The sequence below is a fragment of the Cuculus canorus genome, chromosome 7, assembly GCF_017976375.1.
Source record: "Cuculus canorus isolate bCucCan1 chromosome 7, bCucCan1.pri, whole genome shotgun sequence".
Classification (NCBI taxonomy): Eukaryota; Metazoa; Chordata; class Aves; order Cuculiformes; family Cuculidae; genus Cuculus; species Cuculus canorus.
The window spans coordinates 35626701-35652738 of record NC_071407.1 but is presented as its reverse complement, the minus strand read 5'-3'; the positions used below and the strand labels follow the sequence as shown (position 1 = coordinate 35652738).

The following is a 26038-nucleotide window of genomic DNA, read 5'->3' as shown; positions in this document are numbered from 1 at the left end:
TCTGCAATGACATTAAGGCAATACAGTAACCACTAAGTACTATGGCTCTGACCACTGCACCCACCAGTTCCAGAGTCACAAGCTTTCACCATCTCATTCACAGTTTTAAGCTGCCAGGAACTTCTACATATGGCTACATTCATGGGGAAATAGGATTAGAAGATTCAGTCACTGAATTAATAACCGTGTTGACTTAGTAGTTGTATTAATCATCGTGTTGACTTCAGTGGGTCTCAAAATACTGCACCAGGCTGAATAGACTTTCCCCTTCTCCACCTTTCACTGATTTGACTGCCAGAGAACAGTATGCTCAGAGCTCTAAAACACAATTCAATGATAAATACGCTTCATTAGACTTTAAAGTTTTCATATGCAGTTCAACTCTCATCAGAAAATCAGAGGAATATGATGAAGTGAGTTGGGCTCCATTCCAATCTGATTTAGAAATACTACAGCTATTTCCCTCATCAGCAGATAATGAAAAACTATGAAATCTTAACCATTATAACTCACATCTGTTTCTATATTACTACTAAAAAATTCATCAGTCATTGGTAACCTTAAACAAATACAGATGTCACTTTCTGAACAAACCCCATCTAGTTCTTCCCAAATTATTTTTCAGTCATTCTTCCCAATAAACAGGAGGATATATCCAATGTAGTCAAAACCTTATTAGACTTCCAAATATGTGGTGCAGTTTTTCAAGTATTCTCAGAGCACAATAACAGTGTGCACCTTCAATGAAACTAAGACTGCCACACAGAAAATAAAGAATTTCTTTTTGCCATTTACACGTTATGTACAAGCCTCAGAAGTTCATTGCCATTAACAGACACTGAAACTTGAATCAATAATGATATTCAACACCTCTTAACACACCTCTAAGAACTGAAACTTTTACTATCCAAGCCTTGCAGGTTCTTACCTTCATGCTAATAGACAAAAGCGTGAAGATCAAAAATGTAAAATACTGAAGAGATGAACAAAAAATACCAGTAGAGAACAAGGAACTTGGCAGGGGTGGAAAGGAAGTGGTGAAGAACCTCATTAGGAAGGCAAGAGTTTAATTAAAGTGTGGAAAGAACAATACTGCCAAACTCCAAATTAAATTGCTTTTTAACTAGAAGTATACAGCCCAACAACGCAAGCAGTTCAAGGCAATTGAAGATGTAGCACAGTGGCATGAAAATAATAGACGGGAAAGAAAAAGTGGGGCTGTGTACATTAGGATTTGGGGTTTTTGAAGTCAAGTCCATGTGTAAGCCAGATAATTTTGGGGCACCTTCCTCACTGACCTGGGTGAGGGCAGAGAATTTATTTCAGTTGTACACACCCACAGTACAACAGAGAAATCAAACTGGAAGCTTGGGACCAGGTCCACTAGATGCCATGGGGTTGAGAGCATTGGCTATACAAGAGGCTACAGTAGAGGTACATATAGAGGTAGAGGCTGTTCACACTGGAGAGGAGATTGCTACATGATCCAACCTATTATCTGAAGGGGAACTGCAGGCAAGAGGGAACCAGCCTCTTCCAGGTACTAATTAAATGCAATTTCAGCCAAGAAGTTGCCTATGGTAACTTTAAAAAAAAAACCAGTACCACTCCACTGATATCTGGATTTATCTCAGTGCCCTTTAAACTTGTAATAATCTACCTGTATATCTTACTTCAGTTATCATTCCCTCTAACATCCAATTGGTCACACTGCTATCCAAGTCTCCTAACGTTTAAATGCTGTGTCCCACACTCAGCAGCCACTGCTTCCATGCTCTGCTTGGCAGAAGAAGGAAACCGAATTTAATAAGCTCATTTTGAAGAGGAAATTCCATCACCTGAGAAGTAAGAGCATGTATACCAGCAAGCCATGTATACCAACAAGCCATCAACACTACCTCTTGCTACTTCAGTCCCAAGGAGGGTCACGAGTGCAGTTCTGGACTTCTGTTGGCATTACTTAGTTGGAAACTTGCAAGAAGTCCTGCTCATGGGCATCCTGTAAAGAACTTAACTTTACCCAGCAGTGCTGAAACAGGCAAGATTGCCGCTAGTTCTAACAACAGGAAGGTCTCATCAGTTCCTGTCAAGATGATTAAATCTGTATGTAAACTCATTTACTCCTTCTATACAAAATTAATGTTCAGTATAAGGCAGGGTCATTGAGGACCTGAGGGGTTTTAGATTTGTACTACTACTTATTCCTGCAGAAGCAGTATTCTCCTCTGCTCCTGGTTATGCTTGGATGGTATATACTTTAAGGCCCCACACAGACTGGCGTGATCTTGTTCCCTTCAGAAAAAAAAACCAAGCTATATACCACTTTAGGTTATTTAGTTGACTTGAATTTTGTCATTAGAAAAACAACTTTAAATTTTTAATAAAGACTTACCCAAAACATTTGCTAGCAACACGTGTTTAGACTCCCACCTCTAGGAAAATCCAGCTAATCATGCCAACACAATTTTACTGAAAAGGTGACTAAGGAGCTTTTAATATTGACCTATTTGTTAGCTTGAAAGCTAAAAAATAAATCTGACTTTGTAAACAAGAGGGTGGAATTTATAATTTTAGACCCGATACTGAGAGTTTTGGAACAAAAAATACTAAACAACATATGTTTGCCTGTTTATCAATGGAGAACTTTGTACTTCTAGAAGAGCTATAGACGATATTCCTCACCACACATTCAGGAAACATTAATCAAATACAAGGAAGAAATGGGAAAGAGGCAAAGTTTATACTCTCACAGCCCCTTCCAACACGCTTAGACTCACTGGGCAAAAGTTTCTTTAGCCCCAGCCACTAGATGTGCTAGCAAGAGCCATTACAGATCAGCAACAGAAGCAAAGTATTCACCCAGACGGTAAAAAAGGTGAACATTAAGTTCATAAGCCACAGACCAAGTGCCTCCGCAGGGACAGAGACAGAATGTCAACCCAAGCCCCAGTAGAAGAAAAACAAAACTTCAATTAGCCCCATGGGTAGTACACAGATACTCATCCAAACTCCCTGTCCTTTCACTAGGAAGTACAATACCCAAGGTAAGTTATAAGTTACATCAGCTTTTACTCAGAATTTACCCCAGAGCCAACTAGAAAGCAGCCCTACAGCTTCCACCATCCAGAGGGCACGGCTAGGGATTTATAGCATGTGCTCGGAGAGCTGCCCGTCTCCACACTCACAGTCAACATCGTCTTAACAGTCACCTTTCCTTTAATAAAAGTTGGATACAATTCTCTGTTTGAGCCTAGTAGATAGGACAGATGCATATCCAGGGTTTGGTTGGTTGGTTTTTTTTTTTACACATACTTTTTTTATTCCATCCCCAGCACACAGCCCAACTAGAAGACAGAAATTTGTGTGGCACTTCCTTTATTTACTTTATCCAACCACTCACATGCCTGACAAAGCTATTCTTTGTGCCTTGCCTGGCCACTATGAAAGGCTCATTCTGATCCAAGTACATACATAACCACTAAGACATCAAGTGAGGGCTGTAAAGCTTCTGAATGTTTTCTCCCAAATCAGATATTTTCATTAAGTTATGACTAAAGTATAAACATAGATAAGAGGCACTGAAAACATCCACATCACAGTTTGTTATGTACTCCCTTTGAGGTTTGGAGAAAGGCTGGAAGAGCAAACAAGGCTTGCAAGGCAAAAACATTATTTCCCCAGGCAAGTGTCCTGGTGGTAATTGGTAAATTCTTTCTCAACAAAAAACTTCTTACCTCCCTCAGCTGCTGAGTGCTCCTAACACCCCAAGCACCGGCCCAGTATTCCCCACACATACATATTAGAGGACTTACAGTGCCAGACAATTACAACACAACACATTAAGTAACTTGGAAGGCTAATTTCAGCAGAATCCTCAAACCCTCTAGGCAGAAATAACACGTATTACTCGCCGTGCTCCGTATGGAGGAAAGGGAAAACCAACATAACACCAAGCAAAGTGGTAGTGTTCTCACAGCCTTACATCTCTGCTCTTCCCCCCAAAACCACCACAGTCCATCTGCCATGCTCTACCTACCTGGCTTTTCTCTGAGCACTTTGCAAAGCTGCAAGAGGGACTGAAAAATCCCCCCTTTGGAGAGAAAAGACAAGGCACAATTGAAAGGACTGCGTTGTGTTCTCCCCTTGTTATTTGGGTTTACTTAAAAAAAAAAAAAAACACTCCCTTAATATTTAGCAAAGTCTTTAATTGGTTTAATCTCTTTCCTAATGGTGGGTTTTTGCCATAAAACATTGAAACTTCCTAAGAAAAGGTTTACTAGACATTGCATGAAGAAGATACCCAGTTGCAATGGTAGAACTGGCAATTTTGGAAGCAATATAAACTCCCTTCCTTGTAGGTGCTGGAAAAGAGGGATAGCTTCCCCATCTGGAAAGCAGTTCTGCCCTTCAAGCCTCCTGCACTTCTCTTACACGTACAGAAAATGTCTACTTTCTGCAGCAACAACCACTGTGGCAAAACTATGTTGCATACAAATCAAGCCCTAACCATTATGCTACCTCAGCTACAACTACAGATTTGGCACCACAAATACACTTCCTAAAGCACAACAACGCTAACGGCACATTTGAAGACGTGGTTGGGTTTTATTGCAAAAGCAGATACCAGTTGAAGGAGAATCCACTGCTGGTACAATCTCTGGAAAATACAGTTTTATGTACTACACATCTATATCTAGTAAACTTAATGCTAATTACATTTTTTTTCCAGAGTGTCATTAAATAACAATCCATTTCTGCTTGTCCCTGTCAAGCCACAAGAGCTGTGTAAAGAAACCCCATAGCAAAGCAGCCTGGTGTGGACCTGCACACAGTCAGGGAAGCTGACTGACACCAGTCTGATTTATGACAATCTTCTTTCCAGCTCACACTTGCCACATAAACTTCTCCACAATCCCAAAGGCAGCTTTAAAATCGGAACAAATAGCCTGTTTAACATCATAAGTCAAATATCCTTAGAGAGGGCCAAGAAGCATGAAGAAGTCAGTAACGACTCAAAGGTCACCATTCAAAGGGCAGAGATTCTTAGAAACCAAATATTTACTTACAGAAAACCTCGGAGAATCCCCACAGCCACATCAGCCTTCTCTGAAAAGCTCTTTTGCATCCAGACAAGGAAGGAGTCATACAAGTAAATTATCTGCTTGCACAGGAACTGCAGAAACTGCTTCCTTGGAGGCCTCTCCGCCGGCAGTAACCACCGAGCCAGCACGAAGTAACTCTTACCAGCCCTCCCCCAGGCAGGGCAGCTCTCGCCTGATAACCCAAGCTCACTCCTCCTGAAAACCTGGAGCACAGCCAGCTAGGCATTCCGCACACTTTTACTGACAGAGGATGATGCCGACGTAATTTTTGCTAATGAAAAGCAGATACAAATGCCTTCACAACTCTAAAGAGAGATCAGAGCGGCCCTCCAACCCAAACATTAGCCTTTCCCACAGTAAACAGATACAAATCAGAGCATATTATAACTGTAACCACAAAATTGGTGAGGTTGTGTACAGTCCAACCGTTCCAGCTTCATGAGGAATGCCTTGTGAAACAGTTCTTTGAAAGCATTTTTTGGCCAAGAACACGAGAGATGGCAAAACAAATCCACAATGGCCCTAAAACTCAAAAAACCACCAGTCATTTGCCACTTGCTTGACGTGGAATCAGCAAAACAAAAGAAACTTGCACCTAAACTTCCCACTATACAAATAGATACAGGGCACTTGGTCTCACTTGAATTTATAAATCAAGAAGAAAGACAAAAATATATGATGCCGAACCTCCACTCAGTTCACCGTGATTTGTTAGCAATATTGATGGCGTATCCATTTAAATCTGCATTACAGCAGTCTGCCAGATTGCTGTTTCACTGACAGTAATCCCGTATTATTTTTGGTAAACTAGGATAATCTTAACATAAGTATAGTAAGCTATTTTCAACTTTGTATTCCAAAGATCAGTTTCACCGAAGTCTGAATGGAAACTGCTCCCCAAAAACCTCTCAGTAGCGCTCTGAGAAGTAGAGTGGAAGTAACAATTCTTTCCTAAAATTATCAGCAGTAAAAGGTCTGAAGAAGATGAGTCAACCAACAACGCTCTAAAATAACAGTCGTTTGGGAGGGGTTTGGTATTTCACATGCATTCTTTTACAGCTTTTTTTTGAATTTTTAATCAAAAATCAATTTGCAGAAATGTAAGATTCTCGATAACCAGCACGCAAGAACAGATTATGGCTTGTGCTGGATTAAGGGGACATTTTACACCCCTGTATAGTCTGATGGGATTTGTCTGTTTTTTAGAAACTATACTTGGTAGAGAGAGAAGAAAAGGGAAAGCACAGGGAGAGGTTTAAGTAAGACATGTTTATCAATGGAGGCTCTGGAGCTTCAAGTCAACATGTTATACAAAATTAATTTTGCCAGCTAGTGGTACTTGGCTTTTTCAGCAAGGAAGGCATTAGTCACAGTCAGTAGCTCCACAGAGAGGCACAACATCTCAGAAACACCAGAGCCAGCCCTAGAAAGAAAAGAGTACTGATGTACAAGGTGAGATTGTGAGATTCAGGCAGGAAAGGGAAGAGATGAGCATGGCTGAGTCAAGACCTGCTGTTTAAACTAAAAAAGATGAGGGATCTGCCCAGGCAGTGCAAGGAGGAACAGTTAACCCGGGACATGTATAGAGACACTGCCGGTTGTGTAGGGATGAAGTCAGGAAGGCCGAGGTGAAGCTGGAGCTGAACTTGGCAAGGGAAGTAAAGACTAACAAGAAGGGCTTTTACAGGTACGTCAGTCAAAAGAGGAGGTTGAAAGAGAATGTGCCCCCACTGAAGGTTGGAAATGGCAATCACGTCTCAACAGATGAGGAGAAGGCTGAGGTACTTAACATTTTTGCCTCAGTCTTCACCAATAACCACTCTCCTCGCCCCTCCTGGGTCATGGGACAGCAAGATAGTGACCAGGGGGGTAAATCCCCTCCCATAGTAGAGGAGGATCAGGTTCACGAACACCTGAGGAACCTGAACATATATAAGTCTATGGGACTTGATGAGATGCTTCCCAGAATCCTGAGCGAATTGGCAGATGTGGTTGCCAAGCCACTCTCCACGATATTTGAAAAGTCATGGCAGTCAGGAGAAGTCTTTAGTGATTGGAAGAAGGGTAACGTTGTGCCCATTTTTAAAAAGGGTAGAAAAGATGAACCTGAGAACTACCGACCCGTCAGCCTCACCTCTGTGCCTGGGAAAATCATGGAACAGATCCTCCTAAAAGCTATGCTAAAGCACATGGGAGGACAGGGAGGTGATTAATGGCAGCCAATCTGGCTTCACCAGGGGCAAATCCTGTGTGACCAACTTAGTGGCTTTCTATGATGGGTTAACCACAGCAGTGGACACAGGAAAACCAATGGATGTGATCTGTCTGGACTTCTGTAAAGCCTTTGACATGGTCCCCCCACAACATCCTTCTCTCTAAATCGGAGAGATATGGATTTGATGGGTGGACGGTACAGTGGATAAGAAACTGGTGGGATGGTCATATTCAAAGAGTAGCAGTCAACGGGTCAAAGTCTAGATGGAGATCCATGACAAGTGGTGTCCCTCAGGGGTCTATACTGGGACCGATGCTGTTTAATATCTTCATCAATTATACTGACAGCGAGATTGAGTGCATCCTCAGCAAGTCTGCAGATGACACCAAGCTGAGTGGCATAGCTGTCACACAAGGACGGCATGTCATCCAGAGGGACCTGAACAGACTGGAGAAGTGGGCCTCTGAGAACCTCATGGGGTTCAACAAGGCCAAGTGTAAGGTCCTGCACCTGGGTCGGGGCAATCCCCAATTTCAATACAGGATGGGGGATGATGTGATTGAGGGCAGCCCTGCAGAGAAGGACTTGGGGGTGCTGAGCGATGAGAAGCTCCACATGAGCCAGCAATGTGTGCTCACAGCCCAGAAGGCCAACCGTATCCTTGGCGGCATCAAAAGAAGCGTGGCCAGCAGGGCGAGGGAGGGGATTCTGCCCCTCTGTTCCTTTCTTGTGAGGCCTCACCTGGAGTCCAGTGCGTCCAGTTCTGCAATCCTCAACATAAGAAGGATATGGAGCTGTTGGAATGGGTCCAGAGGAGGGCTACAAGGATGACTGGAGGGCTGGAGCACCTTCCACACGAAGGCAGGCTGAGAGAGTTGGGCTTGTTCAGCTTGGAGAAGAGAAGGCTCAGAGGAGACCTTACAGCAACCTTCCAGTACCTGAAGGGGCTACAGAAAAGCTGGAGAGGGGCTGTTCATAAGGGCTTGTAGTGACAGGACAAGGGGCGATGGGTATAAACTGGAGAGGTGCAGATTTTGACTGGACATCAGGAAGAATTTCTTCACCAGGAGAGTGATGAGACATTGGAACAGGTTGCCCAGGGAAGCTGTGGACGTCCCATTCCTGGAGGGGTTCAAGACCAGGTTGGATGGGCCTTGGGCAGCCTGATCTAGTGGGATGTCCCCGCCCATGGCAGGGGAGTTGGAATTAGATGATCTTTAAGGTCCCTTCCATCCCTAACTATTCTATGATTCTATCTCATTAGATGTGCACCCATTTGAGGGTATAATAGAGGGCACAACCAAAACAGCAGCAGCAAGAGTACCTCCAGTAACACAGGGGCTGGAAGGAGCTCTTCACAACCAAAAGAAAACCTTAAGAGGAGAAAACCTATACACAATAGTTAATTTTGTTCCCCAGGATCCAGGGAGATTCCTTACCTCATGACAGATGACGCAAGAACTGCTACTTCTCAGGGAGGAGGTCCTGTACTCTGAAGAAAGCACTGCACACTAGATTATAGGTACAAAAACTAATGCTACCGTTCACAGGGCCCACACAGCAATGTAAAGGTGATCAAACCTCTTGCCCTACAGTATTGATAGCCAAGGAACTCTGGATCTTTCCTATGCAACAAATAAGAAAGAAGAGGCAGTTTTTAGTAGGAAAGGAAAGATTTGCATTGCTTTGTTACGTTTTAGTCAACTATAGTCAATCTATATTCTACCTGAGTATTAGTAATAGCTGTTCTATAAAGCAAATATTTTTCCGAGTGTCAGCTAAAGCTGACAGAAAAGCCAATCATTGCTCTGTCACTCTACTGACAGGCAGACTTCCCCAACACCTCTCACCAGGACACAAGGGTTAATACAGTGTTTGCGCCTCCTAGCTCAGTCCTAATTAGCGTGTAGTGGGAAACGATCAATGGCTGATCAGAGCTGCGGGTAGACAAGAAGCAACCATCTACTCAGAGACTGGTTGTTTTTCTCCTATCGGATTATTTACCTGCAAAATTGCAATTAAGCCTGCAAACAGCAATTACAACTATCAAAAGTTAAGACTTATTTTGAGTCATGTGTAGGGTTGCTCTCCTTCGGGAGTTTTTTAAAAAAGCAAAATTAATAGCCCCACAATGACTTGCCAGTCTTATTCTCACAGCAAGGATGAGAAACAAAACCCTATCGCTAGACAAAAGCCTCAGCACAGGAATAAAAATGTTTATTGGTGTAAGTACATTATTAAGCAATGGGGGGAAATAACACAGCAGCCTTAGAAAGACAAAGCGGTAGGTGAGGACAGCATTTGCACCAAAGTTACCAGAATAGAAATCAGGCATATAAAAAGTCACAGAAGTGCTCTGATGTGCCATCAAATTCCAGCACTTACAATAATGACAGCTGGCGAAGTGGAATACAAACAAATTACAATAGTTCAACTGCATCCTATTCTTCATCTACTTCCTCCCCACCATCATCTTTTATTTTCTGCCTGGAACTCTCCTTCTCGTCTAGCTTGGAAAACAACTAGCTTCCCAGTGAATCAATGAGGTTTATTTACATGGATCAGCAAGTTAACAAGCTGACTTTCAATACTGCTCAACTTGAACTTCATGAACCCATTTCAGAAATATTAAGTTATTACACTCACTTTTCAACATGTGCAATATTTTTCATGATGAGAGCTAGAAGGATTTTACACTCAGGTAATACACAATAACTCAAAATTTCCCCACCACGGAGTCACACAGATTTCCAGTGCCTATCTCAAGTTTATGTACCAGCTCTTTACACACCTCATACAGCCTACAGAAGTTGAGGGACTGATCAAAATACCACTGCAGTAGGAAAAGACAGAGTAACAACAGCAAAAAACATACATCTTTCTTCTGTTTTGACTAGCTATATTTCTTCAGACAACAGACAAGCTAGAGGTAGGGCTGCTCATTCCTACAACCTTCAGGCTGGAAAGCTTGCAGAGACTGCTAATGAGGACTGGAAAAGCCTCATAACTCTGTCATTACCATGACAATTAATATTAAGATGCAAGCTTCACCCTAGCGCAGGGATAAAGCCAGAGCTGGAGCTGTAAACATAGCTCATATGTGCATTTTAATTGCTTTAGATTAAATAAGTTTCATGCATATTATTTCCAGTGCTGGCAAACCAAGTTGGTCACCAGCAGCTTAAGTATAACTGCCTTCCAATCAAGTGTTTCGGACACTGATTATTCTAAGGCAAACTGTGGCCAAAATAACTCAAGAAGAAATGTTTTAAACTACCTCCTGCTTACAACTTGAGAAAAAGGGAAGTACATTTGAGAACTAAGTTACTCTCACCTAAAAACAATGTTCATGGTTAGTACTACGAAAACTGAAAGTGTCCTGAAACTGGAAAGTATGACAATAAAAGAATAATAATTAAAGCTTTTTTTCCCCCCTGCACTGTTTTCTTTAGAAAAGCTTGAAGGAGGCAGAGTAACAGAGCTGGAGTGCAATGAAAAAAAAATAAAAATAACCAGACAACAATTAGAATGTTCTGTGTGTGTATGTGTTCAGTGGAAAGGAGGATGCATCCCCTGAGAAGCACGGCTTTCCAGCTAGCTTACTCAGACAGCCAGAGCAGGGTCTCCACGTGCTGTAGGGTGTCTCAGGGCACTAAAGTAGCAATTCTGCTTTTTTCATGTGCCTGTAAGCCATGTATTTCCACATTCCTGAGATTATAAGAACACCCGTAAGGGTTCAGGAGTCAGAATCCTGCTTGAAGCATCATCAGCTCTAACTATTAGCTAGGAAAAAATCCCATCCTGAAGGAAGTAAATAGAGCTCTCTGCTCCCATCAAACTTGTACACTAGCCAGTCTGGGTACAGAGAGAACATGAAGATAGACCTGTTTTTTGTCTATCACATGGCAACGAGGATTCCATCTAGTGTAGAAATACATACAAATTATGTTAATGCTGCCATGAAGAGTACTACAGTGCTTCAACATTGTAATTCCAAGAACAAGCAGCCTCTATGATGCTCTCTATTATATAAAATGCCAGGCTAATCAAAGAACTGCAGCTTTATGAGTGTTGCCCAATCTCCTAAATGAAAGTAAAAATGTGGATAAAAGTGTTTAGGATAAGTCGATTAGACACCCACCTCCTTTGAAGGACAAAGTAAGAAGTTAATTACCTCTGACTGACTACAAGGGCAAACATCCTCAGGAGAAGGATTAAATCCTGGAAGCAACACTATTCAATGCTCAGGTGTTCTTGTCTATTCCTCTCCTCTTCATTGGTACTTCAATAATTCAGAGGACATCTAGTTCCTAACCTTGAAGAGTAAGACTGTGTCAAACTGAAGTCTGATTATTTCACAACCAAGACAAAAAAAAAAAACCCAAAAAACCAGCCTGGAACCAAGCCACAAAGAGCAGTTTTAACCTCCATGTTTGGCCAAGAAGCAGATCATGAAAACAGCACCTCCACCAAACTCACTGCCCTAGATCCAAAGCCCTTGATGCCCAACTCACGCTGGATCTGTGTGCTACCAGCATACTTGGGACAGGAGAGAAGGATATCCTGCAACAGCTAACATGGATCATTGACTGCAATAGGGAAAAAAAAAAACCATGGTGCTATCACTACAAGCAGCCATTCAGCACAAGAAAAGGACCTGCTATGTTGAAAGAAACTGAATGGCTGAGAGGCACAGTCAACAGAATCAGCCCACCTTAGAGAAAGATGAAAAACAACATCTGCTCAAAAGCCTATGCACAAAACAATTCATTTCACAAGCGCCTGTGTCGTATTAATGCTTTTCTCAAAGTCCTTTCTTACAGCAACTCAGAAGACCATATCTGCATGGTCTCATATCCTGCCCTACTCAGCCTAGCTAAATAATGAAGACAAGTTCTTTTGAAACTGTTTAAAATTACACTTGACCATTAAATGCCACAAGGAAATAGGGAAATAATAAAATCACAGAATGGTTTGGGTTGGAAGAGACTTTAAAGACCACCCCTGTCATGGGCAGGGACACCTTCCACTGGATCAGGGTGCTCATAGCCTCATCCAACCTGGTCTTGAATGCCTCCAGGGATGGGGCAGCCACAACCTCCCCCTGGCCAACATATGCCAGTGCCTCCTCACCCTCACAGTAAAAAATTTCTTCCTAATTTCTAGTCTAAATCTCCCTTCTTTCAGCTTAAAGCCATTACTCCTCATCCTATCACTCCATGCTCTTGTACAAAGCCCTTCTCATCTCTCTTGTAGGCCCCTTTTAGGTACTAGGAGGCACCACAGTCACTCCTACACACACAAGTGATGAGCTGATTCAAAACTATGATTTATTTTTAATGAATATGTATGCAAATCTGAGTCATGTTCTTTATCTTTGGATAAAATTATTCTTAAGACAAAGCTAATCTTGGACACCATCACTCCATTCAACTTTGTGGTCAGAGAACTCCGTTGCTTTTTGGCTTCAAAATAAAGTTCTGTTTTGGATCACCAGCTTCTTGTTACTTAGCAATCGGACTTGCATTATCCTGGCAAGCAATCAGGAATGGACATTTCAATGCCTGTAACCATTTCTCCCCTCAACGCGACTTATCCAGCTGTCAAGAAAACCCAAGCAACCAACACCACAAAACACCCACACAAAAATACAGGTCCACAGTGAGACTGACTGGAAATGCTTCAAAATCTCTCTCCTTTCAGAGCCTCGCCTCATCCATCTGGCCCATAAATTCTGTGAATAATATGGCATTCTAAGACACGTTTGAAGAGCATAGGAAGATCCAGCAACAACCCTTTTAAATGACAAAAAAGAAAAGCTCTATTAATGAAAAAAGATTTTCAGGAAAAATATTGCTGCCTCAAAGCAGCAGTTCCCCCTGATTAATTTGCCTGATATTTTGCAGTGGGCAGGCTGCAACCAAGACAGAAAGTTCAATGTCATGTGATGATGCAGTCAAACTGGAGCCTGGACACTCACATAACACCTACTCCTGCTGCCTTCACTTGCCTGGAAAGTCTCGAGCAATGTGTCCTCTGATTCCTCGGTCCTTCCGCGTCATGCATGGCACTGACCATAGCCTGAATGAAAGCCGAACAGCACTCCATTCTAAGTTCCCCGCAGTTCACAAAGTACAAGAGTGGCTTATCTGGAACTTGCAACAGGAAGGGAAAATTCTTTATTGTGCTCCTTTAATTCAAAGGGGAGTATTTGGAGCTTGGTTCATTATTAGTAATACGCATTAATTGCAATGCAACTCTTCTTTCTTCAGACAGAGACGCGGTTTGGTTCTCCTGAATCCCTTACTCCCAAGAAGTGAAGTGTCCTGCTCTTCTCTTCAATACAATATCCCCAAACTTAGAAGAAACCATACAGCACTGCACTAGTGTAATTATCAAATCTACTAACTAGATGATGGAATTTGTGTTCTCACAGCCTTAGAAATGAGTCCCTCGACAATGGGAATAGCCCTGCAGCAAGCAGCAGTCTCTCTTGGGAGCTCTTTACGATGCTAAGCATCACAAACATGCCATGCTCCATCGTTCGATGAAATGTTCAACTCCCCCTTTCCCCTCTGCAGGAAGCCAAGAGGATTTCCCAAGTCACATGGTAAGTTAGAGCATTTTCATTCCAAAAAAGGAACCACATTTTTTCCCCCTGAGAATTCTCTGTACTTTCAGTGCACTGTCATTTCAGGGAGAAATTACTTGCTCTGCTAGCATTCCCTCCCATCTCTCCCTCACACGAGAATCTCTGCGATGTTTCAGACAAGTTCCAAATTAATTTAAATTACTTTTAAAAAGTTACTGCTGCATTGCATATTGACTGTCTGAGTTCTGTCTAGAACCAGAAAACATGAATGGGGGACAGAATATTAGCTTGCTCTCAGGAGTCACCTTGATGTACATAATGACGATGTAGCAATCGCCAAGGGAGAGTTCTGTACAAGATCTATCATCCAGACCCCAGCTGTTGCTTCTAACGCACAACTTGAAAAATTCCTGCATTTCTCTTGCACTATCTTGTTTCAGTTAAGTCTTCATTTTCCAGAGTAGTATTTAAAATTGTCAGTTCTGGAGTTACTCTGACAAGCAGAAAACTTACTACAATTTAAGTCCAAATATCTAAGAAAAACCACATAGGTAAATGATGAAGCTGTAGTTTAAAAAAAATTAAGTAACTCTATTTCCTTTCATAATGTGTCACAACAACACATTTCTTTAACTTTGAGACATACCTTATAGTCCGCTACTCTGATTAAACTTCACCACCTGCATTCTGGCTGGTGAATAGCCATTTTTTATTCATTCTACAGATCTCAGCTGCAAATCAAAGAGGATGCAGCATCGTAAGAAGTCATTTTCAGCACAAGAAGATGAGGGCAAGACAAGACAAGGCAAGACAATTATCACCGTGCCTTAATGAGGAGGTCTGCAGTATGTAAGTCAAGTGACAGGTAAGCACACAGCTGAGGGAAACCATGTAGAAAAGCAGCTGACAAGGAATAAACAGTCACAGTTCAGCAGACACCGGCAATTCATGTTTCAGCTGACAGTGAGCAAGCCCATATGTCAAGGGAGTACCTCCTGCTCCATGGAAGCTATACCTTCTACAGACCGTGGACAAAGCCATGCATTTACAAGGACCACATATTGAGTTCTAAACAAAGAGTTCTTAAAGTTGCTCTTCCAGCCATTTCCAAAACGCATGAGTCTCAAACATAGAAACAAGTAATCTCCACCAGTACCTAGATTTTTCCTTAGCAGCTCCAAGGTATAGTAACAATTGACATGAGCTCATCCAAATAAACTCACTATGCAGCTTCAGGAAACACGATATTCTTGGTAACAATTTCAAATAAGGAAAGCTTTGCTCAGCTCAGTACTTTTCAAGGTAATATGGAAAAAAACAATGGAGAAAACATGGAACAACTTTAGACTCGTTTCCAGCAATGGACCTAGAAAACTGGAGGATGAGCTGGAAAGGAATCTGGAATCAAAGGTTGCTGTTTGCCAGCCATCAATCCTACAGTCACTTCACTCATGAAGTGCTCTCTGAGCTTCCCCACTTGAAATTGCATGTGCATAAATCCAAGAAATCCAGTTATTTTGCATTCCTCCTTCCAACCTGTGTATATCAACTAACTAAAGACAAATCCACTAGCAAAGGCGTCCTCACTCAGCTCCATGCGCAGATGCTCGGCAGTGAGCAGCTCTGCAGTAACGATCTGATAGAGTGCTCGGGTGCCCCCAGCTCCTGCACAGGAATAGATCCCAGTCCAACACACACCACAAAGCCAAGGCTTAGCACTTTTAACCAGGAACCATCCTCCCTCACCCCATTTCTACAGCCTCACACCACTTTGACTTTATATAAGCTTTGGATAAGAGAAGGAGCAGCAAGCTATGTACACATTGTGGGAACTGCGTGATGTAAACAAGTGAAATTGTTGCCATAGCATTCTTCTAAAAACCTCTCAAGACAGCAGTATGTTCCACACAGCTTTTCTTAAAGCCTATAAAACTTCTTAGGCTTATGACCTCAGTGCAAATTCTTTTATTCCCAGCAGAGTGCAGGACAGAATGCAAGACTGAATCACCCAGAGGGTATTTTATAGCTGTCACCTCCCAGTAGATCCTTCCTAAGTTATCTATCCCAGTGAAATACAAGTTTTGATTATTTTAATAAGCAGTTGCAGAGATTTGACAGTTTCCTCTTCACACATCAGTCCCTTCCTCCTGGGGAAGCCAACAAAAGCAAAATGCCGAAACAAGCTTGTCAGTAACATTTTCTCCCCTTTCCTGCTTATGCAAGTTGCTCTACATTTCCTAATTCCTTAAGAGCTGCCAAGAATGCAGAAAAAGATAGCGGACATGCCTGGTATTCTACATTGGACACAAGTGATACCTCATAGGTTTGCCCTACTAGAAAATAATTCCACGTCACATTCAAGTGCTGCATACTTTAATCTTCATTAAAATGACATCTCATTTTGGTGACCAGTTGAGATCTTAATGACCGGAAGAAAACCCACTGCCAAAACTCTGATAGAAAAGGGACAAGTTATTTTCTTTTCATCATTAAATACTCAAGGACAAAGCAGTCCTTAAAGGCAGATCATTCTAGTTCGCCTTCGAAAAGGAAGTACTGAAATAAGATCAGCAGAGAGCGCTTTGGAGATTAGAAGTATTCCTCCTTGGCGAGCAGAGTGCACCCAGTTTCATCCAGCAAAACAGTCAAGGACAGTGCCTCATCCCACAGAGGCCATGCGAGTAGGAAGCAGCAGTTGGGATCTTAGGAAGAGAGACCACCAGCTGACAATAAAATAAATAAGGAAATAAACAAAAATAAAGGCACACAAAATCTAAACCCATTTCTACATTTCCATGCACCTAAAAATGGGAGAATGATTTAAATTACAGGCTTGTGTTAACTGTATGCTATTTCATAGAATGGCAAACAACTGACTAATAGCACAAATCTGGAATGAAATCATAAAAGTTACATTTCACCCTCAAGACTGGGTGGGATCTAATCGCACCAGAAGTTTCAGCTTTAAGATTAGTGTAAAAATAGTTTTAAAAAATGAACAGCAATAAAATAATGGATTTTTTTTTTTCTTTTTCAGGCTTGACTCTGGTGAGGAGCACCAAATCCATCCTGTCTGAATGGATCCGAGAAACACTCGCCATAGAGAAAGAGAACTGTCCTAAAATTTCTCAATTAATGACTGGATCGGTTTTACTATGCCTGCAACTCCCTTTCCCATCACAGAACCGCATAAAATCTTGATTATTCCCACAGTCTCAGTTACAAACTTAAAAAAAAAAAAAAAGCAGTATCAGGAAATGATTATCAAAAAAACAGCATCTACTCTTTTCTGCACAACACTCCTCGTTCACATAAAAAGAGCCTTGGAAAGGTGTTCTCCGTACACTAAGTGAAGCTTTTCTCCTATTCACTGAATGAATGGGTACATCAAAAGCTATGAAAAGCCTTTTTCTTTTTTTTTTTTTAATTCAGCCTCCCTTCAAACACTATTTTGCTCTGTAAGAATATGATCAAGAGAATGTTTCAGCCACTGTCATACACTAACACAAACGCACTGGTCATTCCCTACGAAGTTTTTATTCATTAAAAAGCCCAACATAATATAACAAAAAAAAAAAGCACAAACTATTCAACTTCGCACTGATATTCCATTGCTCTATAATTAGCTATGGGCAGATTCCCTCCTCTCATTTGAAGTGAAAATACTGAAAAAGTTTTCTTTCCTTCTGAACTTGTCCAATAGCCTTGAGACATGGCATTCTCTCTGGCAGTAAATCGGGATGAGGTGGCAGACCTTGCCTGACCTTGCATTTCAAACAATTTAGGCAGCACTGGAGTAGGCAAATGGCAGTGACAGCTACAAGAAATCATGCTGGTTTCACCACCCTCTGCCAGGTGAGGCGAGCGAGGAGTCAGCAGGACAGCAAGCATGCGTGCGTGGGAAGGACACAAAGGAAGAAGAGGGATAAAAGGGACGTTTGGTGGAGAGCCCCATCTTTACAGTCAAATAAACTCTTCCCACAACTCCCTCAAAGTGGGTTGGAATTTATGTGTATTGCTGTTCAAGCCACATCCTAGCCTGACTTCCAAAGTAACCCAAATGCAAGTCACTGCTCTTATGGATGTTCCAGCATTGGAAACGTTGGGGGTCAAAGTAGGCAAACCACTAGACAGATACCAGTTCTTTGGCTTTTTAATCATTCGTTTGAAAATTACAATCGGCATCATGCAAGGCCAGGAAAACAGAAGTTCAGTTAATTAAAGCAGCCTGCCAGTTCCATTCCTCAGCAAAAATACAGACACCACACCACAATATTCTTCCAAGCCTCACTATCCTTGCAGCCAGCCACTGCCACTGCATGAGTTTTGTGAGCCCTAAGCTTCACCTGTTAAATAAATTTGTTTCAAGAGATGAGCAGCAGTAGGGCAATAAACTGTTGCTCACGACAGCAAGGGCTTGAGGTGGTTACGGGGGCCCACCAGGGAAATTACCACAACACTACCAAGCAGCAGCTTCTCTGGAAGCTGATGGTCCAACAGTTTCAGTCATAGCATGCAAAAAAAAAAAAGAAATAAAATACCACTCGATACACTCTGTATCTATGCCAAGTAAAGGACAGCTTTAGCACGATGGCCACTGCATCTTCCTCCTGAGACTCCTCACATCACAGGGTACCTTTCTTTGGCACAGAGTCCGCTCATCTTTGCGGATACGCTCTCTACTGCATCCTTAATACAGGGCAACCCGTGCCAAAAATCTACCCTGCCTTTAAAGGTCTTTTCCAACCTAAATGATTCTGTGAGGACTGATTGACACAAGTCCTCACTGGGAGCAGAGATAAGAACTTGCAGGTTCCCCAACACCTACAGGAAATCTGGCTGCAGTTCAAATAGGTTCAGTTCTTCCTTTCTAGGCTTCGAAGTTGTCACTAAAAGTCATAATCCTGGCAGTCTGGGTAGATTAGGAATAAACTACCACAGGAACATCACATTCATCCAAGCCCTTGATTTTCTACAGGTATTTTTTCCAGATCTGAACTGGATTACAAGCCGATTACAAACCAGTCCAATGTAACTCAACCGCTTGCCACATGTTCTAAGAAACACAATAAAAAGAGACTCTCATTTTTGTAGGAAGAAAGTCACAAAGATCAGGCATTCAATGTGCAAAAGCAGAGCACCTTACTTAAATCCTTTATCCACCACCATGTATTTGCAAAATGTTTATGGCTTACTTCTTCATGAACCCTTTTCACAAAGATCTGCTCCACAGCCCCATCGCATCTCAGCGGTGCAGAGCTCTCGCCATCAGCAGCTTACCTTCAACACCCACAGAGCCCAGAAAGGAGTCAAAGAATGGGCTTCCCTTTTTTCATAAGGAACAAAGAACGTTTACTTTAATTCTCTCTCCACACTCCACTGAGGGCAAGCTGTCCAACAGAAAAACAGCAGCAATTTTTGTATTAAGCATCAGAAATTACTGCAGGACAAGGGCCTTAATGAGTACGCAGTATTCTGATTTATGGCTGCTATGCTTCCCATCTAGCGAATAACCTAGCAAAACCTTAATAACTTATCAAACAGCACTCGACTGAGAAATGCCACCTAACCGCCCACCAAGCACTTGGCTCCATCCACTCTCGTTGTTTAAAAAGGCAGTGCACAGGACTGTGCGTTCATACCACACAGCATGCCTTACAATGGGCCAACCTGCTGACCAGCACCAGCCAGGCTCCTCCTGCCATTCTTGCCCCTTCTCCAACCCTTCCTCCCGCACATAGCTGTCATATAGAAAAAGAAACCACATACAATACTTTTTTTCCACTTCGTCTTGCTTGCCGATACCAACTTCTGCCACTTTTGGTCTTTCCACCAGCAGAAGTTACATCAACCCAATTAACTGAACTGCCTCGCTCATCTCCCAGCACGTGCAACCTTCCAGCACTGCATCCAATCCCCACAGTCCCCTCCGAAAGGGGAAGCCAACCCAGCACCAATTTAAAATGAACACCAATACTGTTGATATTTCACCCTATGAACTATTCAGCCATCCCAATCTCCAAAGCCGTAGCCGTCCTCTACTCCTCCTAACATTACAACCCCTCCAGTCGACTTCTGTAGTTTCTTCCATAGCACAGGGGCTTGCTGACTCTTTCCTCCTCTACCAGGCTGCTTCTGCTCTCACATATGTTTAAGTGCGACTGGGAGAGCAGGAAGAGATGCAACCTCAGATAATTCTGCTCCAAGTCCACTTATTCAGCTCTGACATGTTCTTCCAACACTATGGATGGTCCAATCCCACTTTCTATATGGTTATACCAACTCATTTTCTCCTTATCCTGCACAGCCACTGTGCGAGGCATAACATCATCTCTCCCAGAGGGGAAACTCGTTAGTATTAGTAAACTCTTCGTCCTCCCTGCTCCTCTTCCCTTCTGGAAGAGATGATGTTGTGCTTCACAGGGTGGCTGTGCAGGGTAAGAAGAGAGACAGTCTTTTTATTCCAAGATCAATAAGTGAATTTCTCATTCAAACTTTCTGCACTCTCCTCTCACACCTATCATGTTCACATGATAGGGACAGCATGTGAAGCTGGGTCCTCCATAACCCTGCATTGATATGCTGAGCCCACTCGCCTTTCCCAACTCCCTCAGCTTCCAAAATGCATAAGAAAGCTGTGAATGCTTCATTCAAGTCCTGCATCTCCCAATAATCCTATATGAACCTTCATAAACCAAGTATTTATTCAAGGGTTCAGAACACCTTGCCCTTTCTACTGTTTGACGTTAGCACAACCTCATTCTTTGCCCTTTACCCATCTGGATGGGTTGGCTGATTTGTTTTAAAGTACTGTCCTCTCGTATTAGTCTGGTCAATTGGTCCACGCTCTTCCAGCATACTTTATACCCCTTCTGAGACAACTCATCCATAAGACCATTTAGCATTTCTGCCCTGTTTCAAGAAGGCCCATTTAATTTATCATCTCTGCTAGAAATCAGTCATCCCAAGAAGAAACAGAGTAGAATTTATTGTACTGAAAACAATATTGCACAGATAAACCTATTATTATCAGTCTATTAATAACACCTGTATTACACAAACTCTTCATAACTATTTTTTCATACCATCTATCAACTCAGGAAGCTTATACAGTCCAGTCCTATCACAAAGCAGGACCCATTCTTCATCAGCCATAATTGACTGGCGCACGGCTAACCGCTTCTAACCACCTCCAATAATGAGGACTGAACAGCTTACCCAGGAAATAATTCAGCACTTCACTACTCTTACTGTCAGTAAAGACATTCTCAGCACCTAACCAAATCCCTCTTCTCACACCAAAGGCTCATTATTTCTTTTCCTATCCAACGCATATTTTCTGGTTTTCTGTTTCCTCTTTGCAGCAACCTCTTTTCGATCTTCTCTTTATTATGAAGGGCTCCAGTTCCTGTAATTTCTCCTTGGAGATCATTTATTCTAGGATCCGACAGCTCTTGGGTCTTTGCTCTCTCCCACTGGTCCACATAGTCTCTCAAGCACGGCGTGATGAGAAGGATAAAGAAGAGGTGATAAATAACACTACAGATTCTGTGAAAAGGAAGAGTTGGGATAACGGGTACCGATTGGCTCGGAGCAAGATTTCACTTGATTAACAGGACATAAGAGCACTTCAACACCTACGACCTCCCTACTGAAAAGAAGAAAACCTGCAAAACTAATCACTGCAACATCACAAATGGCTAACAGCCACGCAGCCAAAAAACAAACGGTATAACGCGACTGGTACTAAAGACAGAAGAACTTTCTAATCATCAGTTCACAGAACACAAGCAAAACCTTCCTCCTTCCCCAAGCACCTGAAGGAGACGGTTTAGTACAGTTTTAGGATGCTCCTGAGCTTGCCCACACTTCAGCCACAACTGCTCGGCTAGGGCCACAGCAGCAAAGTATCCCAGGCAAAAAAGATATTCAGGATATTTTTTAACGGTCGTTTTTAATCGTCTTGCACGTTTACTGCTACATTTAGCCTGATTATCAGAATGAAGGATGAAACTGAGTGTCTGTCAAATTAACTGCAAATGTCAACTTAGATAAATAACTTACTACTTTCTGGGCCAGACTGCTAAAAGACATAACTTAAATGATAGCTCTGAAAGCTGAGAAGGCTTTTCCACGCCCGACTGGAATCCAGGAAAACGGTAGTCTCACTTGTCAGGTTGGTGTTTACAAAGTCTGAAGTCAACAACACAAAAGTCGCACTTGACACACGTGAACGACGGCACTGCAAATATGGGACTGATGCAATTGAGACACTCAATACCAACAGCACGTCTGGCATCCCATCACCGTGAAAACATGCTGACACCATTAGAGAGACTACCAGCACCCTGAAACGCAAGGCACAGACGCTTTGCTGCTCTTTAAGCAGTACCCCAGGGATCCCACACCGTAACCGCTCCATCACCCAACAGCTATGCGACTTCAGTGGCTTTGGGCAGTTTTGCAATCAGTTGCTCCAGCAAAATTAAGGAGTGAGCGACAGGTGCGCACCTCCGGCGGCAGCTTCCTGAGCATCAAAACAGACTGTGGCAAAAGCTAGAAGAGAACCCCACGATTACACACCGTTCCTTTGGTTTATAAAGGAAAATCGTCCTGGTATTTTTAGCAAATCCTTCAGCTCCGAGTAGTTCGAAGCTGTAAAGGCAGCAGTAGTTTTTTCCACCCGAAGACACTCAGTGAGCAGCGCGTGTGCCGCCAGCCCTCTCCCTTCTGGCAAAGCCACTGACTACGCTGCTTCTGCGAGGGAAAGGCATAAAACCCGACTCTTTTCGCCCCCTTTCAACCGCCCCAACGCGGCGCCTCGGAGGGGCCGCGGCTGACCTTGACAGGGAGCGGCACAACGGGAGGGAACGGAGAACGCCCGAAGCGGCGAGGACGCGCGGGGCAGCGGCTCTCGCCCCGTCCCGCCCGGTGCCCGGCGCCCCCCCGAGCGCCACCTGGCGGCCGCAGATCACCGCGCCCCCGCCCCGGGAGCGGCCCCGGGAGCGGCCCCGCTGCGGGCAGCTCGCGGCGGCGGGGAGGGCGCGGCCGCTCCGCCCGGCGCCGCTCAAGTCGCACCCCGCGGCGGCGCTGAGAACGGCGAAGGGCTGCGGAGCGCCCGCCTGAAGGGCACGGCACCCGCCTCGCTCACCGTCCGGTGCCGCTGCTGCTGCTGCTGTCGGCGCCGCCCCAGCGCCGGGAAGCACCCGGTGAGCGCGGCAGGACGGCGGCAGAGGAGGAGCGGCAGCGCTCTGCCCGCCGTGGCCGCCATCGCGCCGCTGGAGCCGCCTCACGCTGCTGCTGGTGCTGCGGCTGCGGCGGCGGCGGCGGCTGCTGCTGCTGCCGCCCGGGGAGGGGAGGGAGGAACGGGGAGCAGCGGGGCGGGGCCGGCCGGCGGCGGCGACCAATCGCAACGCGCTCCTCGGCGCCGGCCGCGCCCGCCCCACCAATGGGAGCCGCGCGGCCGCCCTGCTCGGACACGCCATTGGGCGCTGTCTCGGCTCCCCGCGCCGCGGTGGGCGGGGCCGCGCGCTGGCTGGGGGGCGGGGAAACTCCTGGGCGGGGGCGCCGGGGGGCGGGGTCGGGGAGGGGGCACAGAGGGGGCGGGGCCAGGCTGGGAGCGGGGGGCGCGGCCCGGGAGCGGCGGGGGCGTGCGGAGAGAAGGGGAGGGGAAGGAGTGCAGGGAGTGGGGAGGAGAAGGGAGCGCGGAGGGGATGCGGGAAGGCGGGGAGGGGCGGGGAGATGGGGTGCAGGAGGGAGAAGGGAAGCAGGAGGAGGGCGCAGGGAGAAGGGGAGTGATGGGGAAAGGGTGCGGGGAGTCGGGATGCAGCGAGGAGAGACTGTAGAGAGTTGAGGTGCAGCAAGGAGGTGCTGCAGTGCGTCCAGGGAAGATCGACGAAGCTGCTGGAGCAGAGGCCGTGGAGAAACCGCTGAGGGAACCAGACCAAAGGAGCCTGAGGGAACCACAGAATCACAGAATCACCAGGTTGGAAAGGACCCACTGGATCATTGAGTCCAACCATTCCTAACACTCCCTAAACCATGTCCCTAAGCACTTCATCCACCCGTTCCTTAAACACCTCCAGGGAAGGCGACTCAACCCCCTCCCTGGGCAGCTGTTCCAGTGCCCAATGACTCTTTCTGTGAAGAATTTTTTTCTGATATCCAACCTGAACCTCCCCTGGCGGAGCTTCAGGCCATTCCCTCTTGTCCTGTCCCCTGTCACTTGGGAGAAGAGCCCAGCTCCCTCCTCTCCACAACCTCCTTTCAGGCAGCTGTAGAGAGTAATAAGGTCTCCCCTCAGCCTCCTCTTCTCCAGGCTAAACAACCCCAGCTCTCTCAGCCGCTCCTCGTAAGACTTGTTCTCCAGCCCCTCACCAGCTTTGTTGCTCTCCTCTGGACACGCTCCAGAGCCTCAACATCCTTCTTGTGGTGAGGGGCCCAGAACTGAACACAGTATTCGAGGTGCGGTCTCACCAGTGCCGAGTACAGAGGGAAAATCCCCTCCCTGGACCTGCTGGTGACCCCATTTCTGATCCAAGCCAAGATTCCATTGGCCTTCTTGGCCAGCTGGGCACACTGCTGGCTCATGTTCAGTCGCTGTCAACCATTACCTCCAGGTCCTTCTCTTCCGTGCAGCTCTCCAGCCACTCTTCCCCCAGCCTGTAGCACTGCATAGCACCTTGTCACTCTCCACGGCTCCCTGAAAGGAGGCTGTAGAGATGGGTGTTGCTCTCTTCTCCCAGGTGACGGGCCATAGGACAAGAGGGAATGGCCTCGAGTCGTGCTACGCAACCTTAGGAAAAATTTCTTCCCCCAAAGCCCTCTCAGGCTGTGGAACAGGCTGGCCGTGGAGCGGACCGAGTCCCCATCGCTGGATGTAGTTAAAAGACGGGGAGATGAAGTGCTTAGGAGTAGGATTTAGTAGTGGATTGGAACTCTTGGACTTGATGATCTCCACAGTCCTTTCCAACCTAGGGATTCTGTGATTCTAAGGAGAGGGTGTGGGGAGATGGGGTGCAGCGGGAGGAGGAGGGGGTGCGTGGGGACAGGGTGCAGCCAGGAGAGGTGCAGGGAGATGGGGAGTGGCAGGGAGATAGCGTGCAGTGGGGAGAGGGTGCAGGGATACAGGATGCACTGGGGAGAGGGTACAATGGGGAGATGGAGTGCAGTGAGGAGAAGGTGCAGGGAGACACTGCCGTGAGGAGAAAGAATGGGGACAGGGGGTGCAGCAGGGAGAGGGCACAGGGATGTGGAGTGCAGCAAGGGGGGCCGCAGAGGCACCAACATGGTCCTGGGGACGCAGCAAGGTTGGCACAGGGATTTAGGCAGTTTCAATGAGTGGTATAAAAAGTAGGTGATCAAAATACTGCACAGAAAGCGATGTACGTGGGTACATGCTGGGCTCGGCCACCAGTGTAGACTTTGCAGCATCAGGGCTAAATAAGCAATATGCACTCAGTTTCTTCTTGAAAGGTGATTTACTTAGATGGTTTTTCTTAGGAAAGATATTTCCCTTTGGCCTGAGCGTTGTTACAATACTGCCAGCAGCTCCTTTTTAATTCCTGAAAAACAATAATCCAGAAGGCAAATGAGCCTATTGCTTTTAGTACTGGACGTGGCCCCAGAATTGGTTATTAGAAAATGGAGCTTTAAAAAATATTAATACAGAAACAGTTCCCATGTGCAGCAGTACTATTACAGCTGAGACTGAAACAAAGTGCCTTGGCAAAAAGCAGCTATGATCCTTTATAAGTTTTTTTCAGGCTGCGGAGCCCAAGTCCTCACCTTGTGGAGTGACTGGGACACACCTGCTGCTGGGAGTTGAGGAGAGGTGGATGCTCAGCAAAGGAGAGTCACTGGAAATGAATGGCGAGAAAGCTGTAACGAGGCTGGAGGTTGCTGAAATCATCACCTGACGAGGCGGAGAGACTCCAGCTGTCATTTGCCAAGCCTGTTTGCCACCAAGACCACATGAAAATCCAGAGGGGAGCATGACTGGGTGATGGGGTGACACAGATGTGTTTCAGCCATCACCTACACCATGGCACCATCCTGGTGCCTTTCCTCCTTCCATCCCCATCTCTCACCAGCTGTCTTTCTTCTTCCCCTTTCCCTTTCCCTTCCCCG

The 26038-nt window shown here is 44.9% G+C and overlaps 1 protein-coding gene across 2 annotated transcripts in view; it reads right to left on the bottom strand.

Moving 5' to 3' along the window:
• Positions 1-23273, bottom strand: part of MCU (mitochondrial calcium uniporter) — a 97815-nt gene extending 74542 nt beyond the window's left edge. The window contains exon 1 of one of the 2 annotated variants that reach the window (XM_054071228.1): positions 23061-23273. In XM_054071228.1, coding sequence (XP_053927203.1) covers positions 23061-23180 — 120 coding nt within the window. In that variant the 5' untranslated portion in view covers positions 23181-23273. The remainder of the gene's footprint in view (positions 1-23060) is intronic. The other variant, XM_054071229.1, reaches the window with a different exon arrangement.
• Positions 23274-26038: the final 2765 nt, after the last annotated feature.